At 39.5% G+C, this 22,707-nt stretch overlaps 1 protein-coding gene across 1 annotated transcript in view; it reads right to left on the bottom strand.

Annotated features, from left to right (window-relative positions):
* KCNV1 (potassium voltage-gated channel modifier subfamily V member 1) overlaps positions 1-8,517 on the bottom strand; it is a 51,242-nt gene extending 42,725 nt beyond the window's left edge. The window contains exon 1 of the mRNA XM_075825815.1: positions 7,288-8,517. Coding sequence (XP_075681930.1) covers positions 7,288-8,305 — 1,018 coding nt within the window. The 5' untranslated portion in view covers positions 8,306-8,517. The remainder of the gene's footprint in view (positions 1-7,287) is intronic.
* Positions 8,518-22,707: the final 14,190 nt, after the last annotated feature.

Genomic DNA, 22,707 nt, shown 5'->3' with positions numbered 1-22,707 from the left:
TGTGAGAAAACCTAAAGTTAACTTGAGATGATTGCAAAAAATCTGAACATGTCAGAATTCTTGAAATGCTCATGAGACCTTTTCTTCAATAGGGAAACATTGGGGTTACACAGGAGTTGCGGTAATGCAGCCATTTTACTAAGACTCTTGGGTGACCAAATGACGCTGTGTAGTATGTTATTAAGGCTAGGGCTCCTCAGTAGCATTTGGTCACCCACCAGTCGCAGTAAACCTCAATGTTTTCAGTGAGGGGTAAAGAAAATCAAGAATAACAACATGGTCGAAATGATCCTCGACATTTACTATTATGATGTATTGTCAATAAAGTATGATGTAAGTATTAATTGCCATGATATAGGTTCTGGAAAATATATAATTCTTATTTTATCATCATAGAGGCAATTGTCCTTTTAATCATTCCTTTTTGTGTAGGTGAAGGCATATATGAGGTCCTTCCAAAAAGTGTAATCTCCCTATGATACTCAAATATATTATAGTGAGGAGAAAGCGGTAGTGATAGCCAAAACACAAGCGGAGCCAGCCACAGTGGCCTAATTGCCGTGACATTTACAGTTCACCCATAACTGAAGCAGCCACGTCATAACACATACCTTCTCTGTTCTCCTGCACTACTCTGTCTGTCAATAGAACTAGTAGAAAGTTACATGTTAACCTCTAAAATGCTGCCACTCAGGTTACTTAATCTTCTGCATGCAAAAAAAAGTTCACAAAGCTCAAAAAGTTACAATCTCTGACAGTGGTACGGTGCTGACAATCTGGGGTTGTTACTATAAAACCAGAATTCCTGGAAGACCTTGCTTGGGCATCAAACAATTGGCAGCCCTTTAAATGTGTTGTATAAAAAGGGTCTACTATATTTCTAGAAACAGCACCATTCTTGTCAATGGGCTGTATCTGGTATTGCAGCTTTACTCCATTCACCTGAATGGGACTTAACTGTAATACCTGACACAGTCATTGGATAAGAGTGGCGCTTCTGGACATAAAGTAGTGTAGACACTTTTTTTTATACAACCTTTTTGATATTGTGCTCATGAGCTGTAGACACTTTTCTTAAGATATCATGGTAGATCTAAAATAGAATAGTATCGTTTTTTACATCTATACTGTGTAGACTCTTATCATAGGCAGGTGTAGAGAATGCTCCATTTCCAGAATAGATAACTGTACAGACAGCTTTAATAAGCTCATTTAGCGCCTCTAGGTACGCCAGTGACGGGCTGCTAATTGACAACATTGCATAATTTAAAGGTATTTATTCCTCTTGAGAGTTTTCTAATCTTCCACTTTTCAAATTACTAATTAGAATTGGGCTGTACACAAAAAAATGAAGCATGTGCTGCTGTGTAATACAGATACAGGTCACAGTTAGATATATGATGACTATAAATATACAATGACCAGCTTAAGGATAGAAGGTGACAGAAGCCAAATCTACTTATAGGTTATGTATTAATGGTGCATATATAACTTGTGTATCAGGGGTGGACAAAGATGACCCCTATGTTAAAAAAAAAATGTGGGCCCGTTCCGCTTCCACCAGCTGATTGGCTGAGAATGACATGAGAGCGTTCCCAACACCAAAATCCTCAACAACCTCACAGCCATTAGGCCTTTTTACATGGGCCAATCATTGGGCAAACGAGCGTTTATAAGAAGTAGAACGATCAGCTAATCAACGAGCAAATGCTCGTTCATCACCAGATCGTAGTGTTTATGGAACACAAAATATTATCGTTGTCGGCAGCACATTTCCATGTGTAAACAGGGACATGTGCTGCCGACATGATGGAAATGCCTGGGGACGAGCGATCGTAGTAACGATCGCTCATGCCCATTCATTACTGATCATAGTTCCTTGTGTAAGGAGCAAACGAGTGCCGATCAACAAGCTGTCTCATTAATCGGCACTCGTCTTTATGGCCAATATTGGCCGGTGTATTACTGGATTGCCATTATCTACTGTATGTGTCCAGGGCCCCTAACCCCTATTATCAATGGATGTTACACCAGTCCATCCCTGATATCCAGAGGTTTATACAGATCACAAAAACGTCACTGTTCTTGTCTGGAGGAGGGAGAATTCATTGCCCGTTCATGCTCAGAGCCTGCATAGAATATTGATTTTGCTCATTTTACTTGATTACATTATATGGTATAATTATATAATTGCATGTGGCCTGCAGTTTCCCTTTAACATAAATATAGCATATCCGAGAAAATTCTCAGAAAGGCCATAACTTTTAATAATGGGACAAACTTACTGCATGCATTGGAGTGTATCATTGTATATAAAACAACCTACATAACCTAAAAAATTATATATTACTGCCCTGTTGTCTGAGAAAAACAAGCTAACCAATTTGAAGATGGAATATTTGTTCTTAAGATGTGCAACCAATGTAAGTATAGGACAGTCATGGAAGGTTACTGTCTGTTAGAAGATCATCACACTCCTCTGTTGCTGCTGTAATTGTTTTGACCGGCTAAAGCATGTTCTAGACCCCCCACTGCCTCATCCTGCCCCTGTCACATGACCTCACTAACATACATTAACATATGTTACTCACATGAGTCACTCTCATCAGTGGGCAGGCCACTTTCTCCCTCAAGATCAGCACACTCTTCTCCTGCTGCTGTGATTAATTACATTGTGATTAATTACAGGGTGTTCTATGCCCACCCACTTTATGACACTGTCCCTGTCACAAGTATCCCAGTCCTTGCTAACATAATCACGTGTGTAGTAGTCAATTCTTCCCATCAGATCAGTACACTCATGTACTGCTGCTGTGATTATTTTCCATCCCCTGATTAGCTATAGGGTCTTCTATACCCACCCACTTCATGATTCTCCCACTGTTACAGGGTCCGGACTCACTAACATAATCACATCAGGGGACAGGTCAATTCCTCCTTTAAAGAGGCTCTGTCACCAGATTATCAAATCCCTATCTCCTATTGCATGTGATCGGCGATGCAATGTAGATAACAGTAACGGTTTTTGTTTTTTTTTAAAACGATCATTTATGAGCAATTTTATATTTATGCAAATTAGCCTTTCTAATGGACAACTGGGCGTGTTTTCTCTTATTTCTAACTGGGCGTGTATTGTGTTTTTAGCAACTGGGCGTGTTTACTTCTTTCACTGCACAATCACACTGTGCTGTGGATCATGCTGGGCTGGAACAATGAGAAGTGGATGACACTGATTGGGGGTCACTGATTGGTCAGCCTCATACATTCCTCTGTACAATGCCCAGTTGGTAAAAAGTAAAAACACGCCCAGTTGTCCATTGAGAAACTCATTAGCATAAATCTAAACTAGCTCATAACTTGCTCAAAAATGATCGTTTTTCAAAATAAAAACCACTGCTGTTATCTGAGCGCCGATCAGATTATGTAGGAGATAGTCAAGTTATAATCTGGTGACAGAGCCTCTTTAAGATCAGTACGGTGATTTCTGTTTCTATGATTGTTCCCAGCTGTAGGGTCTTTTATGCCCACGTTTTTAATGACACTGTCCTTGTCACAGGCATCCCTGTCCTCACTTACATTATTACATAAGTAGACCGGTCATTGCCTCCTGCAAGATCAATACACTCCTCACCTGCTGATGTCATCATTCTGTTGATTTGATTTGAGGAGTGTAATTCCTCCATGTAATTACTTCATGATGCTGTAACTGGAACATGCAGCCCCCTCCAGCTGACATACATGAGTGGAACTGCCAAAGTCGTCCACAAAGCCCATTTACCAAATTCTGCTACATTATGTCCTATCTATTACCATGGGAATATGGGTTCAAATGAGCAACAATAATAATCCCAAAAAGAAGTACAGGCACTGTGTTATGTACTAGAAGAATAGACAAGACCATTACACAGCATGATCCTAGCTGGAATATACGTATTTATAGGACATAGGAATTATTATAAAACATTAAATTCTAATATTCAAAGTAATATGTTTATATATTGACGTTTCCTCTGTATTAGTAAGGCTGGGTTCACACGACCATGTTACGTCCGTAATGGACGGAACGTATTTCGGCCGGAAGACCCGGACCGAACACACTGCAGGGAGCCGGGCTCCTAGCATCATAGTTATGTACGATGCTAGGAGTCCCTGCCTCGCTGCAGGACAACTGTCCCGTACTGTAAGCATGTTTTCAATACGGGACAGTAGTTCCATGGAGAGGCAGGGACTCCTAGCATCGTACATAACTATCATGCTAGGAGCCCGGCTCCATGCAGTGTGTTCGGTCCGGGTCTTCCGGCCGAAATACGTTCCGTCCATTACGGACGTAACATGGTCGTGTGAACCCAGCCTAAGTGTTTATTATGATCATCATACAACCATGTTTTATTTCTTACCACCCATACATCATCAACTATATTATTATTATTATTATTATCATTATTATTATTATTATTATTATTATTATTATTATTATTATGCTGCTAATAGTATTGGAATGAAAGAGTAAATCCCGGCATTTCTTTACTGTAGTCATTGATAATTGCATTGTGAAACCCATAAGAAATGTTCTCCTATACTCAATTCTACGCTTACAGGGAAATACCAATAAAAACCAGAGATTCCCATTGTAATAATTCATTAGAGCAGCGTTCTGCAACCTGTAGATCTACAGCTGTTAAAAAGCTACAACTCCCAGCATGTCCCGACAGCTGCAGGCTATCAAGTCTATCTGGGAATATTAGTTTCCCAACAGCTGGAGATCCACAGGTTGTAAACTGCTGCATTAGGCTGGGTTCACACAACCTATTTTCAGACGTATTGGAGGCGTTTTACGCCTCGAATTACGTCTGAAAAAATGTGAAATGACAGCCGGGCTCCTGCTCCATTGTCCGGGATCGAAGTTTACTTCAATCGCGGCCGTTTAACCCGCTAAATTCTGCAGTCAATAGCGACCGTGACATTTAACTCGTTTACAGAGGGAGGGAGCTCCCTCTCTCACCCATTGGCAGCCCACAAATGCAATTGAGGACGGGCCTCCGATGGGGTGCCATGACAGCCAGGGTCCTGATAAAAGCCACCAGGTCTGCCCTGGACATATGCCTATTAGGTCGCGCCGGAGGCACGTCCTAATAGATTGCCTGTCAGATATACACTAACTGGCAATAATGCTCTGGTATACTAAGTATACCAGAGCATTATAGCAGCGATCTAAAGATTGCATAGTAAAGTCCCCGAGTGGGACTAAAAAAATAAGTAATTAATGTGAATTTAAATTATTAATAAAAATGACACCAAAAAATAAAAATAAAAATTTTTTATTTAGTAAATGTGTAAAAAAATTAAATAAATGTACACATATATGTTATCGCCGCGACCGTAATGACTCAATTAATAAAGTTAATATGTCATTTAAACCACAAGGTAAACACCGTAAAAAAACCCGCAAAAAACAATGGCGAAACTGCTATTTTTTTCCATTGCCACCCAAAAAAGTCATAATAAAAGTTAATAAGTCCCACGTACCCCAAAACAGTACCAATCAAAACTACATCTTGTCCCGCAAACAACAAGCCCAAAAAAGTCACTACATTGATAGAATAATAAAAAAAAAGTTATGGTTCTTGGAAAACGACGATGCAAAAACAAATAATTTTAGTTAAAATGTGTTTTTATTGTGCAAAAGTCGTAAAACATAAAAAACCTCTACATATGTGATATCGCCGTAATCGTACCGACCCATAGAATAAAGGTAACATGTTACTTATGCCGCGTAGTGAACGGCATCAATTTTAAACGCATAGAACAAGGATGGAATTTAGGTTTTTTTTTCTATTCCCCCCCAAAAAAAGTTAATAAAAGTTAATAAAAAAATGATATGTACCCCAAAATGGTGCCATTAAAAAGTACAACTAATCCCGCAAAAAACAAGTCCTCATACAGCTATGTCGACGGAAAAATAAAAAAGTTATAGCTCTTTGAATGCAAAATAGAGATGTAGCAGAGCTGAATGTGTCATTGAACTAATGTGCAGCGTGATAACTCAATGAGTTCACATAACTTAATAGGCTTACCCACAGTCCATCAATATATCACGGCACATATCAAAACGCCAAACTCACATCTGTGTCATCTGTACATCCATCGACCTCAATAACCCATCATAATTATTTTTGATGAGCAGATTCACCAGTCCAGAGAATACAATGGAGGATTTGCTTAATCTATTATTCTTTTAAAGGGTTTGCCTAGTTTATATAATCCATTTTTAAATAACCTATTAGGGAATTGCATGTTAATAGAGTAGGTCCCACATTCAGGAATACAATCTATTAGCTAGAGCAGAACGTGGCTGCAATGAATGTCTCTCCATCTGGAGGACCCGGCATGCCCATACATTACACAGCCATCCCATTCATTTGAATTGGATCTGTGTAATTCTTCCTTTTCCCCGTGGTGGCGCTGCAGGGGAAATAAATATTAGCTGCCAGGTTCCCCCACAGATTACAACTGATCACATGGGGTCCCAACATCAGTATATCCTGTGATTATTGTATTTTCAGGGCACCCTGGTAATTAAAAGAAATTGTTCAAAGCCGACAGACCCTTTAAACTCACCAAAAAGTGAGTCGGCTTATTGATACTTATTGATGTATCCTGATGGCCAATGAATTGAAAATTGATTCACTGATTGGCAACAGTTTAATTTGGTAAAAAAAATTAATGTGCCAATTTTGACATAGAATTTAGAAATGCTAATACTATTGTATATTATCTATCTATCTATCTATCTATCTAGCTATCTATCTATCTATCTATCTATCTATCTATCTATCTATCTATCTATCTATCTATCTATCTATCTATCTATCTATCTATCTATCTATCTATCTATCTATCTCTATCTATCCCATATCTATCTATCTATCTATCTATCTATCTATCTATCTATCTATCTATCTATCTATCTATCTATCTATCTATCTATCTATCTATCTATCTATCTATCTATCTATCTATCTATCTATCTATCTATCTATCTATCTATCTATCTAATCTATCTACACAGTAACCAAGCATGTCTTTTGCAAAGTTACATCCAACCCAGAGATATTTCATTGCTTTCCTGGTTGTAGCCATAGCTCTTAGGAAATGATTATTTAATAATGTTAATGATGGTTTGTGCTCAGAAATTTCGAGGTGTGTAATTGCACCTGACCTAGAAGAACCACATACATAATTAACAGCTTATTCTGATGACCATGAATACTTAATACATGACTTTACCTGTAGAATGTCTTCCAAGCTTCAACATCCTCAGTGATCTCAGCAGTCTCAGAACCTGCACTATCCTCCCGACGTTCTCAAGGTCGGTACTCTCACCAAGCCAGGCTTCCACTACCAATGTAATGTAAAAGGGTAAGATTGCAACCAGGTCTATGATATTGACCACGCTCCTCATGAAGCGACATTTGTCAGCTACACATAGAAACCTGAGCACTAACTCCACTGTAAACCAGAAGACGCAGATATATTCCAGGACATTTAAGAGAGGATGGTCTATGGTGTTGACCTCAGAAGAGATCAGGACCATGTTCGCTATGGAGACCACCACAAAAGTCATAGAAATAGTGCCAAAGGTCTTCGCTGCTACTGAAGATCCAGGCTTCTCCAGGACATCCCAGAGCTTCTGTCTAAAGTCTTCAAATGCAACACCTGTGAAGTCATCTTCTTCAGGCTCGATCTCCTCCTCATCCTTCTTAATGTCAAGGGACTCAATCTTTAGTTTTTTCCTGAAATACCTGTCTCTACAACAATGGTCAATGCTCAACTCATCTATACCCCAGTACTCCATCTCCTGGAGGAAGGACACTGCGCAGAGCTGGTCCATGACATGAAGGCGTCCAGTCTTGTAGTAGTTCATGATGTACTCAAACATTTGTGAGCTCCGGTCAAAGAAATACTCATTGTCCATCAAGTTGGCATCATCACATAGGTCATAGACCTCGTCCCCCCCTGAAGTTGCCAGCTTACCCAGTCGTGTCTGTGGGTGGCTGGATAAGGTTTGCAGTGAAAGATTGAATCTGCTGCCCCCCACATTGATTGTGAAATGATCCCGGGGAGCTGCAGAATAATCGCTGCAGAAAACGCTGGAGTCCAGGGACAGGGCAGAATCCGAATCTCCGCACATGGGAAAGGGCATTTGCTGCTTCAAGTTACTGCTGCCGGTATGTGGGGGCATCCTGAGACCCCCCTCATCATCGGATTGAGATGGGACATCAGAACAAAATAAATGTGGGAGCATCAGTCCTAGACCCTGGAGCCGGCTGTGTGCAGCCGATGATCTCCTTACTGTCTGCTGCTGCTGCTGCTACTGCTGCTGCACTCAAGTCGTGTCTACCTGTGCAGTGTCTGCTGCCTGCCTGCCTGCCGTTCATCGCTCATGAACACATGGTAATTGCTTCTTTTGTCTTGACCGCTCCCCCCTTTGGTATTGAAAAGTTCTTTGGACCCAAGCGAAGAAAAGACTCACCCAGCACTGCTTCATATGAACATGGCAGTATGATTCCATGCGATTTCAACACCTGCAGATTGGACAGCACCCTCACAGTGGACGGGGCTCTGTGCATTCAGCACCCTCACAGTGGACGGGACTCTGTGCATTCAGCACCCTCAAAGTGGACGGAGCTCTGTGCATTCAGCACCCTTAGAGAGGACATGGTGCCTGTACCTTTAGTGCACTTTAAAGACTATGTAAACCTTTGAATGGCATTTTTTATTACATAAACAGGTCAGTCCGTGTGATTGGAGCAACTTTATAAATAGTTTTTATTAAATATTATTTTTACTTTTTGAGATTGTAGCGCTAAATCCTGTTCCCGTCAGGCCCGCGGGACTGATGGGTTTAGTGTCAGCGGGTCGTGCATGTCTCTGACATATAGGCTCCAGCTGTAATCTATCACATCTAAATTAATAACTGTGGGACTGACAGATTCAGGATTTAGCAAACGATACAGCTGCTCTGTATACAAAATACAGAACAGCTGTATCTTAAAAAGTAAACATTTTTTTTTTATAAAAACGAAATGAAAAGTTGCACCAATCACACTGATTGACCTTTTTAAAAAAAAAAATAAAATAAGAAATGCCTTTCAAAGGTTTACATAGCATTTAAGTGGACAGGGCTCCTATGCTTTCAGCACCCTCAGAGTAGACAGGGCTCCTATGCTTTCAGCACCCTCAGAGTAGACAGGGCTCCTATGCTTTCAGCACCCTCAGAGTAGACAGGGCTCCTATGCTTTCAGCACCCTCAGAGTAGAAAGGGATCCTATGCATTCAGCACCCTCAGAGTAGACAGGGCTCCTATGCTTTCAGCACCCTCAGAGTAGACAGGGCTCCTATGCATTCAGCACCCTCAGAGTAGACAGGGCTCCTATGCTTTCAGCACCCTCAGAGTAGACAGGGCTCCTATGCATTCAGCACCCTCAGAGTAGACAGGGCTCCTATGCTTTCAGCACCCTCAGAGTAGACAGGGCTCCTATAATTTCAGCACCCTCAGAGTAGACAGGGCTCCTATGCTTTCAGCACCTTCAGAGTAGACAAGGTTTATTTGCTTTCAACACCATTATTATGTACAGAACTCCCTGGTTTCAGCACCATTACCATGGACAGTATTCTTTGCTTTCAGCAGCTGACAGCTCTCTGTGTACAGGACTGGAATCAACCCATTCTTACACGTTTCAGAAAGTAGATGCACATGTCAAAGCCAAACCAATCAGATGCACCTTTCCGGGCCATCAGTTTCGGTAAACCACATGCTAAAAGACATGGTCTCTCATGTAGATACCCATAGCCTTGTGAGAATGATTGTATAACATCTATCTATCTATCTATCTATCTATCTATCTATCTATCTATCTATCTATCTATCTATCTATCTATCTATCTATCTATCTATCTATCTATCTATCTATCTATCTATCTATCTATTTATCTATCTTAAAATGGATATATATATATATATATATATATATATATATATATATATATATATATATATATAGTTTGTCATAATAAGAGAATATAATACTAATAATATAACAGTATGTGTAACATAGATGAGTTCATTATTTACGCAATGAAAGACGATTATAAAAATAAAACTGCATTAGTTGGTGATGTTGTTATTAATAGGATATAGTACCGGTATGAAGGGAGCATAAACTTTGTTTGTGTTTTATGAGATAGATAGATAGATGATAAATAGATAGATACATAGATAGATAGATAGATAGATAGATAGATAGATAGATAGATAGATAGATAGATAGATAGATAGATAGATAGATAGATAGATAGATATGATAGATAGATAGATAGATAGATAGATAGATAGATAGATAGATAGATAGATAGATAGATAGATAGATAGATAGATAGATAGATAGATATGAGATAGATAGATAGATAGATAGATAGATAGATAGATAGATAGATAGATAGATAGATAGATAGATAGATAGATCGATATGAGATAGATGGATAGATAGATAGACAAGATAGATAGATAGATAGATAGATAGATAGATAGATAGATAGATAGATAGATAGATAGATAGATAGATAGATAGATAGATAGATATGGGATAGATAGATATAGATAGATAGATAGATAGATATCATTTAGTTGGAATGTGCTGTTCAACTTTTTGTTGTGTTTATGTGATCCATATATGTGGGGTTAGTGACTGCCTCCACTTGTTGTTCTTGCACTCCTCCCATTCTGCCCTGGGTGATTTTAATCAGTTCAATGCTGGATCCTACCATCCCCAGGTATATATGTAGGCTTAGTCCCAGTTCTGGGTGTATGTGCAGCGTAGGTTCCCACCTTACAGAGGTCGCCTTGTCGTGGCAGGTGGGCTAACACTTTTTGATCAAAATGTGCACTAAGAACCTCCCTATTTGTAAGTAGATTTAGCTTTAGTGCATATTTATTTATATTTAGTGGTTTAGGTGGCATTAGTGTCGCAGGGTGCTGTCACCATTCTATGTTTGCTGTATATCTGCAGTCATGGGTGTTCTTGCACCTGCATACATTTTGTATCATTTAGTTGGAATGTGCTGTTCAACTTTTTGTTGTGTTTATGTGATCCATATATGTGGGGTTAGTGACTGCCTCCACTTGTTGTTCTTGCACTCCTCCCATTCTGCCCTGGGTGATTTTAATCAGTTCAATGCTGGATCCTACCATCCCCAGGTATATATGTAGGCTTAGTCCCAGTTCTGGGTGTATGTGCAGCGTAGGTTCCCACCTTACAGAGGTCGCCTTGTCGTGGCAGGTGGGCTAACACTTTTTGATCAAAATGTGCACTAAGAACCTCCCTATTTGTAAGTAGATTTAGCTTTAGTGCATATTTATTTATATTTAGTGGTTTAGGTGGCATTAGTGTCGCAGGGTGCTGTCACCATTCTATGTTTGCTAGATAGATAGATAGAGATAGATAGATAGATAGATAGATATTAGATAGATGGATATGAGAGATAGATTGATTTTAAACCTATCCCAAGTGATCTCTGAGATCAACATGGGATCAAATTGTAACATATGCTATTTTGGAAAGTGCAGCATATTGATTTTAGATATACAGATGTAATAGAGCTGAAATGCTATTTTAGCTGTTTTTTGTTTTTACCATACAATAACTCAATGAGTTAATAAAATTCAGTTTTGCTGCAGTCCTCTTGAAAATCAAAGATAACACATAAGGGAAATTTTACCAAATTACCGCTTTGTTCCATCTGCTGCACCTGTTTGTTCAATAATGATATCATTAGTGATACTATTATTAATAATCATCATTATAACAATAACAGGAAAGAACAATAAATGACTTACACTTTTTTTTTTGCCATTTAAGTATACACTTTTACTGCCAGACAAATGAATAATCAAAATGTAACAAAATAAAGTAAAGCTACTGTCTTACAATATATCAACAAGTTGTCAATAGGGATTCTAGGTAAAGAGGTTATCTTACCCTGACAACCCCTTTCCATGTGCCCTATTATGACATAAGGACATCATAAAGGTGTTCCTCCGCTCGGGACCACCCTCTATGAACCAGAGCAAAAGCTCCAGAGAAGTAATGACTCTCACTCTTGTGGACTTGGCCTGTCCGTGTATTACATAGATGATCATTATTAGAAATCACCACATGTAATACTACATATCCCCTGTAGTGGCCTCTGCAGGAAAAATGAGCAGCTTGTGGCAATTTTCCCTGCCAAAATTAACTGTTTGCTAAGGGTCTTAGGAGCTAGACCTGCTGTGATCAGCTGATGGCCGGGGTGGCTATCATATTAAAAGGATTGTCTGTGATGAGACACCCCCCCCCTTCTTTAACAAAACATTCCATGCTTATAAAACACTGCATTAAAATGTTTGATGATGGGTGTAGTGAATAAAGAAAACCTATTTATTGTATTTTATACCTTTTTTATAGCTTTACACCAGTTTACAGACATTATTACGTTTCTCAATAGATGGCAGTTTTTGAAAATGTCATAAATACTACAAGGTTAAATGTATATATGTATTTCAGAGCCAGTGGCATGACCATGTTTCCATTTGTACATGAATAAATAAACTTGTAAGCATTTCAAACAGGTGAATCATATTTTAGTTTGAAAGAGGTCGCCGTGAAGGGGCAAGTGGTCTTATACAGTTTGATCAAAATGTTAACAAAGAACCTCATGTTCATGTTTATAAATTATGCCTAGCGGCTCAGATGAACGCATATATTGTGGATGTGCGGTCCATGTCTAGTTTCTCACAATGCTGATATTTTACTTGTAGTACTGCATCAACCGAATGCACTGAAAAGATATAGGAGAGAGGAATTTGTCATTCAACGGTTTCTCTTGTGCACAGTAATATCTTGCTGAGCTTCTATAACTAGGTAGGTTTCACCCACAGTCCTATGGAAAAACAAAGCTAACACTTGTTGAAATAATGGGGCAATAAGCTAAATTACAAATTCAGCCCTGCTACATTTCTGGACATGATGTTGGGACAGTTAACAGTGCTGTTCTCTTTTTGATTTATGAGTGTTTTTGTCTGTGATTTTTGGAAGGTCTCAATCAGTAGGATATTTTTACCTAGCTAGAAAAGTTCTGCTGTATGCTCCAAAGCACGAAATATCTAGGATTTATTTTATCAGGAATTATTACATAGGGAAAGGATGCAAAAACATGATAGCTTTAAAGGGAACCTGTCACCAGCATTTCTCCTATTGAACTTTACTTCTCCCTCACTGGCCGCTGCTATAAAAAGTTCATTGTCGTTCTCCCCTCTCCTAAACTCCTCCTCCGACTGTAAATAACGGTCTGCAAACATTTTGCGCTTTTTATCGTAATAATCCGGTGTCACTTTGTGCGCACACCCCAGAAGAGGACTTCAATGGACAAGTGCAGGATTTTGTGTGCTGGGGGAAGGCGAGGAGCTGTCAATCAAAAGTAAGGAGGCGGGGTAAACCCAGAAAGACTTAAGGAATGAAGATATGACTCTTTTCATACGAAGATCTGACTCTTTTATGCTCATTAGCATACGGTGTGGGAACACAAAAAAACTGAATACTAAAACTACAGAGACAACTAAGAAAACAATTATAGGTTATATAGAAATGGTTTTTCACCCACTACCACCAGATATTGCTGGTTTAATAGGTGAAATGCTGGCGACAGGTTCCCTTTAAGTTCATCTCCAGCCTTGAACATCATTTTGTTTTTTAATCGAAATAAATTCAAAATGCTGTTCTCATTAATACCTTAATACATTACATCTTTATAGTGGTCGTAGCTCCTAAATCCCCTGTATAAACATAGGGTTTAAGCGTACCTAACTTTTCCAGTGACTTTTCCTTATACGTACATGAGGAATAACACTTTTTTCTGGCCATTATATAACTTGTATTTTGCATTTTTTAGCAGTTTTCCCTTCTGCAGGCACTATCTCTAATTCTACGGTTTTTCTAAGCTAGTGGGTGGAGCCTAACCACTATCATGTCTTCTATACACTGCATACATAGAAGAGAACATCCTGCTCTTCTATCTCTTTATGGCACACCCTTAGAAGCAGTAGTATCATGAAAGAGATTATACAGCAGTAATGAGCAGTGTAGCTGAGAATCCAGCGCTGGGGTGAGATAAAACACTTACTAAGAAACTGCAGCAGCGTCTCTGTGTGTGTCTCTCTCAATCTCTTTCTCTTTGCACCTGCTCCCTCCTCCCCCTCCCCTCTGCATAGACTTCTATTAGCAGCATATAACCTGATCCCTCAGTGAGCTGATAATCCGTCTCCTCTCTCAAGATGGAATTTAGCAATCAAATGAGAGTGAATGATCAGTGCAGGAGGCAGAACGTTAGGACAATTTAAATCATACAATTCTGGCAGCCTGCCATTCCACTAGGGGGAATTTAGTAGCTGACAGCATACAACATTGTACTTAATGGGGGAGATTTATTAAAACGGGTGTTTCATACGCCAGTCTTATTAAACAGTACACTGTAGTAACATACAACACATTTATAAATTTGTCGCATCTTTTGGATGGCCATGTGCAACAATCGTGGCGTAACAATCCCTGCGACCTCAGCCCCATCCCTCTCCCACCCCGATCGGACATAAAATTAAAAAATATGTATATTCTCCTCACCGATCTGCTTCACTCCCTTAGGCTCTCACTTGCAGGCCGCGGCACATACAAGGTCCTGACGCCAAGCAACTTCAGGGCCTGTGATTACAAGTATTTCTTTGGGTTAAATTTATTTTATTATCTTATTTGGGGGAGAGCAGGTAGATTGATCAGGGGGGAAGCAAGGAACAGAGCCCGGCACGAGCCTCTACCTTGCCATGGCCCACAAAGTGAAATCTAGGTCAGCTAGGAGCTGGCTTAGATTTCGCCTATAATTTATGCCATTTTTCTGGCATATATTATAGTCAATCTGTCGTGGTTAGCATGGGATAAAATGCCCACAGTCACAGTGTTTACCGCAAATTATGACTTTTGTGACTTTTCGACACCATAAAACTTGCATAGAAAGGTTAACAAATTCCCCCAATGGGCCAATGTTCCTATATGCAAATGTAGAGCCATTTTGCACAGCTCATTGTGACCTCTGTTGCTTTCTAAAAGTCTGCTGGCAAAGCAACTTATCAGGGTTATTCGAGATGAGAAAAAATGGTCGACAATCATTTTTTTCCCCCAGAAAGTGTCAGACACAGCTCACGTGTGGTGCTGTTTTTGAAAATAAATAAATAAATAAAATAAAAAGATCTTTTATGACTTGCACTGGGAAAAAAGAAAAAAAGAGTTAGAGGAACACTCCAGGCAAAACTGATGCTGTGTTATAACTAGTGCAGGGTCTGAGGGGGTGGTGCATGACACTAGTATTCTGTTTTTGGAGGTCTTTGAATCCGTGTGACATGCAACTCTCCCTCTGGCCCTCCGTAAGACATAACACAGTGTATCAGCGCTAACCCTGGTGTTGCTTTAAACTACAAACTCAGCTCAGCTACATCTATAACTGTATGAACTTTTAACACTCTCTCACTTTCTTTCTTCTGCCTTGTCTGCCTCTCCTGTCCCATGGCACATTTTCAGAATCTGTCGTTTGTATATTTTTGCATAATATTAGTTTCTCACTTCAAGGTGCTAAAATCAATTCCGTCTGAAGAACACTGGGGGTCCAATTTAATTGGTAAACTGTAGTTTTTCTTATGTAACTAAGATTATCATTCCGATCTATTCATCCAGAAATCTCCATGGCAAGCCGGAAATTCACTAATGAAATTCAATATCCGGAGAGATCCTGCGGGTTTTCACTACAGGTGCTGCCTCCTGTCTGCAGAACCGATTGATTGATTTACTGATTGACTTATTGAAATGAGCCCAATAATTGTAAATTAGACCGACCAGGAACCAGATGTGTTGTAATATCCAGGTACAAGGTCAGGCCATTGTATGAAAAAATATAGAACTGTATTATTATATAGTTTGATACATAATAACGCGTTATAATACACAACAATATAAATTTTCCATTGACATCTCTGTAAATAATTGTATAAACATCCCATTCTGATGTCAGTAACCTGGCTTTTTTTTTTTACAAAGATGTGCGGTGTCACATAGTATAGGTGCCGCTTATCTCTGCCTGCAGAATTGATTGCTTTTGCCATCCACTGATTGACTGACATGCAGCAATCCCTCTCTCTAATAAGAGGTTCTTCAACAACTGCAGTATGTATTATATAGCACTGGGCCCCATCTCCTGCAGAATATCAATATACAGGGTGGGCCATTTATATGGATACACCTAAATAAAATGGGAATGGTTGGTGATATTAACTTCCTGTTTGTGGCACATTAGTATATGGGAGGGGGGGAAACTTTTTAAGCTGGGTGTTGACCATGGCGGCCGTTTTGAAGTCGGCCATTTTGTATCCAACTTTAGTTTTTTCAATGGGAAGAGGGTCATGTGACACATCAAACTTATCGAGAATTTCACAAGAAAAACAATGTTGTGCTTGGTTTTAATGTTACTTTATTCTTTCATGAGTTATTTACAAGTTTCTGACCACTTATAAAATGTGTTCAAAGTGCTGCCCATTGTGTTGGATTGTCAATGCAACCCTCTTCTCCCACTCTTCACACACTGATAGCAACACAGCAGAAGAAATGCTAGCTCAGGCTTCCAGTATCCGTAGTTTCAGTTGCTGCACATCTCGTATCTTCACAGCATAGACAATTGCCTTCAGATGACCCCAAAGATAAAATTCTAAGGGGGTCAGATCGGGAGACCTAGGGGGCCATTCAACTGGCCCACGACGACCAATCCACTTTCCAGGAAACTGTTCATCCAGGAATGTGACATGTCAATGGCTGTAAACAAAGAGAAGCTTGTAAATAACTCATGAAAGAATAAAGTAACGTTAAAACCAAGCACACCATTGTTTTTCTTGTGAAATTCTCGATAAGTTTGATGTGTCACATGAGCCTCTTCCCATTGAAAAAACTAAAGTTGGATACAAAATGGCCGACTTCAAAATGGCCGCCATGGTCAATACCCAGCTTGAAAAGTTTCCCCCCTCCCATATACTAATGTGCCACAAACAGGAAGTTAATATCACCAACCATTCCCATTTTATTTAGGTGTATCCATATAAATGGCCCACCCTATATATATATATATCACACCTCATGCTGCAAAATTTTGTTTTGAAAGGGATGAGAATATTTCATATCAATCAATTTATAAATAGTGGACAGGAAGGTCCCCTATTTCTCTTAAAAAGAGGTTCTGCGGCAGCTGTGGTGTGAATAATAAGGAATAATTTAACCCTTACCCTCTAACCCTAACACTAAACATCTATGCCTAACAACCTAACTCTAACCCCCTAACCCTACCTACCTAACTCTAATCCTAACCTACTAACCCTAAGCCCAGCCCTCTAACCCACTAACCCTAAACATCTAACCCTCTAACTCTAATCCTAAACCCCTAACCCTCTAAACACTAACACCCTAACCCTAGCCCTCTAACTCCAACCCTCTAATCCTATTCCTAACCCTAACCCTCTAACTCTAACCCTTTAACCCTAACCCTCTTACCCTAACCCCCTAACTCTAACCCTAGTCCTATTAGAAGTCACCTTTGAGTCTGATGACCCTTATAAATGCACTTATTTTGCGACTTCATTATTTTATTATTATTTTATGTGCTTAAGGAACTCCTCAATGAATTCTTAAATTCTTATAATTTCTAGTAGGTGGCACATTATCACGTATTATATGAATCCACCACCTTTCATAAAATTATGCCCTGGAGATTTAACCTGCTTTAGTCACCAAGGATCAGGCAATCATATTGTACATCGACTTAACCTTTATCTTCAATATAGTTTGCAGCAGCTTACTTTACAGCTAGAAAATATTGATGGAGTGGTTCTTAGTGAGAGCTGTGCTCACGTTTGTGTTATTTGAAGGGCTGTGTTAAGAATGTAAGGTCCGAGATTCTCAGTGATGAAAATCTCTTCGCAGTGTGAAAGAATTTTACATTCAGTAGTTTTCGAAAATAGGTGGAGGTCCAGTCCCACATATGATCCCATATCTATAATACACTATATGGAGAAAAGTATTGGGACATATTACACCTAGGAGCTTTTATGACATCCCATTCTAAATCCACAGGCATTAATATGGGGTTAGCCCCTTTGTAGCTAAAACCGCTTCCACTCTTCTGGGAAGTTTTTCTACAAGATTTTGGAGTGTCTGTGCGAATTTTTGCCCATTCATCCAGAGGAACATTTGTGAGGTCAGACACTGACGTTGGAGCAGAGGGCCTGGCCTGCAATCCCCATTCTAGTTCATCCCAAATATGTTGGATGGGGTTGAGGTCAGGGCTCTGTGTGGGCCAGTCAGGTTCTTCCAAACCAAACTCCCCCAACCAACCAACCAATCAACCAACCAGCCAGCCAACCAACCAACCAACCAACCAACCGACCGACCCACCAACGATGTCTTTATGGACCTTGTGCAATGGGGCACAGTCACAATGGAACAGAAAAGGGCCGAACCCAAAACTGTTCCCACAAAGTTGGAATCGACAATTGTACAAAATATCTGGGTATGCTGAAACATTAACATTTCCCTTCACTGGAACTAAGGGGCCTTGGCCGACCTCTTAAAAACAACCCCATAGCGTTCTCCCTCCTCCACTAAACTTTACAGTTGGCACAATGCAGTCTGGCACGAAACGTTCTCCAGTCATTCGCCAAACCCAGACTCGACGATCAGACTGAGAAACGTGATTCATCACTCCACAGAACACGTTTCCACTGCTCCAGAGTCCAGTGGCCGGCGGCTTTACATCAGTCCATCCGTCGCTTGGCATCGTGCTTGGTGATGTAAGACTTGCATGCAGCTGCTCGGCCACCATGCCATGAAACTACCGGGACACAGTTTTTGCTTATGTTAATGCCAGAGGATGCATTATATCTATAGTATACAAACATACATTTTGGTAGATATACAATGGAACATTCTACTAAAAGTACAGTATAAGCGCAGAATAAATAATATCAATTTAAATGCAAAGAATTTAGTAAATCTATTATATATAATGTTATTACTGTCTTGTCTTCGATCAGTCTATTACCAGGTCATTATTACATTATACAATACAATTTTTCGGGTTTGAGTTATGTACTCTGCCTAGAGGCCTAGAAACATTGACAGATTTAAAAGCAGTGTGTCTGGAAATATAAGTAACACTTTATAAATAATTCTTTCTGCTGAACGACCAAAGGGCATGATAATGTGTTCTGCTCCCACCATGTGAAGTGTGAACAACGGATTCTGAAATTTCACATAATGCCCTCAGCACTCAGTGACCATGCAGATAAAAATATTTATTCATCTAAGTACATTACAGGGGATTTTTTGTTACTATTGTTGTGTAACTAAATTATTAGTGCACCCCAATTTACTAAAATCACAATTTACTGAGAAATTATCTTTATATTATGAGAAAGGGCAAAGAAGAGAGGAAAGGAAAAAAGAAGATGAACAATAATAATAATAATAATAATAATAATAATAATAAACAATCATAACAATCCTAAACTTGCCATTGAGGAGCCTGAAGACCCAAATAGCAAACAGGACATTATAGAGAGATGGGAACAAGGAGTTTACAACTTACTGGATAAAAGATATTGGGGTTGTATGAGATTAGAAAAAAAATTTTTTTCAGAAACATCGCCACTCTTATCCATGTGGTGGGTCTAGTATTGCAGCATCAATTGAATGTGGCTGAGCTGCAATACCAGACAGAGTCCAAGAACAAAAGTGACGCTGTTTCTCCAAAATAATAAGGAGAACCATTTTTTTATTATCTCAGACGTCATTAAAGGATGACAAATCTTTCTGAAAAATGAAGCTGGCTTAAATATCAGCTGGTCACCCTATGTACAGCCACTGAAACTGTCAGCAATCAGTTTTCATCGTTGTGGGGAAGGGGGGAAATGTAGTATTACATGGCGTCCATTAAAATCACTGTTTTTCCACTTTGGCTTCTAAGCAGGGGACCCTCCTCAATGACGTCCATAAGCCATAATCAGGACACACCCTTTAAGGGTTCAATAAGAAAAAAAATCACATTGATCTAGTTAGGAAAATTAACAGATCAATGAAAAACAAATGGAAATAACGGTTAGACTTAGGCTTGCATGTATTCTGTACCATGAATGCATGTAAACTGACCAAACAAAACCCCCAAAATGTGGCAATACATAAAACATAAAGGATAACTTAATTTTTATTGTTATATCCAATGCTGATGTGATGTAATGTATTGTCTTTTATAAAATAGTTATATTGGGACCTCCCTCTATGAGCCTCACAAAGAGCGACTCTTCTACATGGTTGGCCATTACATGTACAGATGCTGTAGGTGGATTTGAATAAGGATGTGCATGCAAGAAACCTCTCAAACATTGCATACCTGAAAAAAATCATCATCAAATCTGAAACAAAATTCCCCCATTCGATAGGCTGCACGGCGGTTCAGTGATTCGCACGGTTGCTTTGCAGCACTGGGGTCTAGGATAAAGATAAACAATTTTCCAGAAATACGTTTCAGTTCCAATTTGGTTCGGCCGTCCGATTTGAGTCAGTTCAAATAAATTTGTTTGAAATCAAAAGTGCCCCGATTGCCCTTAAAAGTTGTGTATGACACTCTGAGGTCTTCTAGGACTGTATCCAAACCCTTACAAGCACTTTAAAGCCAATACAGCATTAGTAATGACAAAATGACAGCAACATACAGTGAAGGAAATAAGTATTTGATCCCTTGCTGATTTTGTAAGTTTGCCCACTGTCAAAGACATGAACAGTCTAGACTTTTTAGGCTAGGTTAATTTTACCAGTGAGAGATAGATTATCTAAAAAAAAAAAACAGAAAATCACATAGTCAAAATTATATATATTTATTTGCATTGTGCACAGAGAAATAAGTATTTGATCCCTTTGGCAAACAAGACTTAATACTTGGTGGCAAAACCCTTGTTGGCAAGCACAGTAGTCAGACGTTTTTTGTAGTTGATGATGAGGTTTGCACACATGTTAGATGGAATTTTGGCCCACTCCTCTTTGCAGATCATCTGTAAATCATTAAGATTTCGAGGCTGTCGCTTGGCAACACGGATCTTCAGCTCTCTCCATAAGTTTTCGATGAGATTAAGGTCTGGAGACTGGCTAGGCCACTCCATGACCTTAATGTGCTTCTTTTTGAGCCACTCCTTTGTTGCCTTGGCTGTATGTTTCGGGTCATTGTTGTGCTGGAAGACCCAGCCACAAGCCATTTTTAATGTCCTGGTGGAGGGAAGGAGGTTTTCACTCAGGATTTGACGGTACATGGCTCCATCCATTCTCCCATTGATGCGGTGAAGTAGTCCTGTGCCCTTAGCAGAGAAACACCCCCAAAACATAATGTTTCCACCTCCATGCTTGACAGTGGGGACGGTGTTCTTTGGGTCATAGGCAGCATTTTTCTTCCTCCAAACACGGCGAGTTGAGTTAATGCCAAAGAGCTAAATTTTAGTCTCATCTGACCACAGCACCTTCTCCCAATCACTCTCAGAATCATCCAGATGTTCATTTGCAAACTTCAGATGGGCCTGTACATGTGCCTTCTTGAGCAGGGGGACCTTGCGGGCACTGCAGGATTTTAATCCATTACGGCGTAATGTGTTACCAATGGTTTTCTTGGTGACTGTGGTCCCAGCTGCCTTGAGATCATTAACAAGTTCCCCCCGTGTAGTTTTCGGCTGAGCTCTCACCTTCCTCAGGATCAAGGATACCCCACGAGGTGAGATTTTGCATGGAGCCCCAGATCGATGTCGATTGACAGTCATTTTTTATGTGATTTTCAGTTTGTTTTTTTTATATAATGTATCTCTCACTGGTAAAATTAACCTAGCCTAAAAATTCTAGACTGTTCATGACTTTGACAGTGGGCAAACTTACAAAATCAGCAAGGGATCAAATACTTATTTCCTTCACTGTATATGGCTATGGGTAAACGGATAGTAACAAACTAGATATTTGCAGAACAATTAGTGACGTCACGTCTGTGAAATCTGTACCAGTACGCAGCGGCATGCTATCAACACCAGGATTTAAATTTAAAATTTATTTATTTTAAAATAAGGTGTCACTTAGACACAGACTAAAGTATAACGACGCTGTATAAATTCTTGACACAGAATAATATGTCCATTTTTGGTGGCACTATTATTAGCAATTAGATATATGCAAAACAATGAGTGACGTGACGTCCGGGACCACTGTTTCAGCAGGCAGCAGAACGCTATCAGCACCAGGATAAAAAAAATAAAAATTCAACAAGAAATTGTTAGTGAAATTTTACAAGAATACAAAGAAAAAGTATAAGCGTAGTCCATATAAGCACCAAGACTCTGCACACATACAAATAAAGGAAAATAATCATGGGGCCAGTGACAATACACTGCCTCAAATGTGGTGCATATACAGAACATACCAGAATAGTAATAAGAAGAAAAAAAAAAAACAGAATACTGTCTACCTGGAACATTACCTCAGAATGTCTGCAAGGAAAATTAGT

The sequence above is a fragment of the Rhinoderma darwinii genome, chromosome 5 (genome assembly GCF_050947455.1).
Source record: "Rhinoderma darwinii isolate aRhiDar2 chromosome 5, aRhiDar2.hap1, whole genome shotgun sequence".
Classification (NCBI taxonomy): Eukaryota; Metazoa; Chordata; class Amphibia; order Anura; family Rhinodermatidae; genus Rhinoderma; species Rhinoderma darwinii.
The sequence above is the reverse complement of the archived record's forward strand: the minus strand, read 5'-3'. Positions and strand labels throughout refer to the sequence as shown.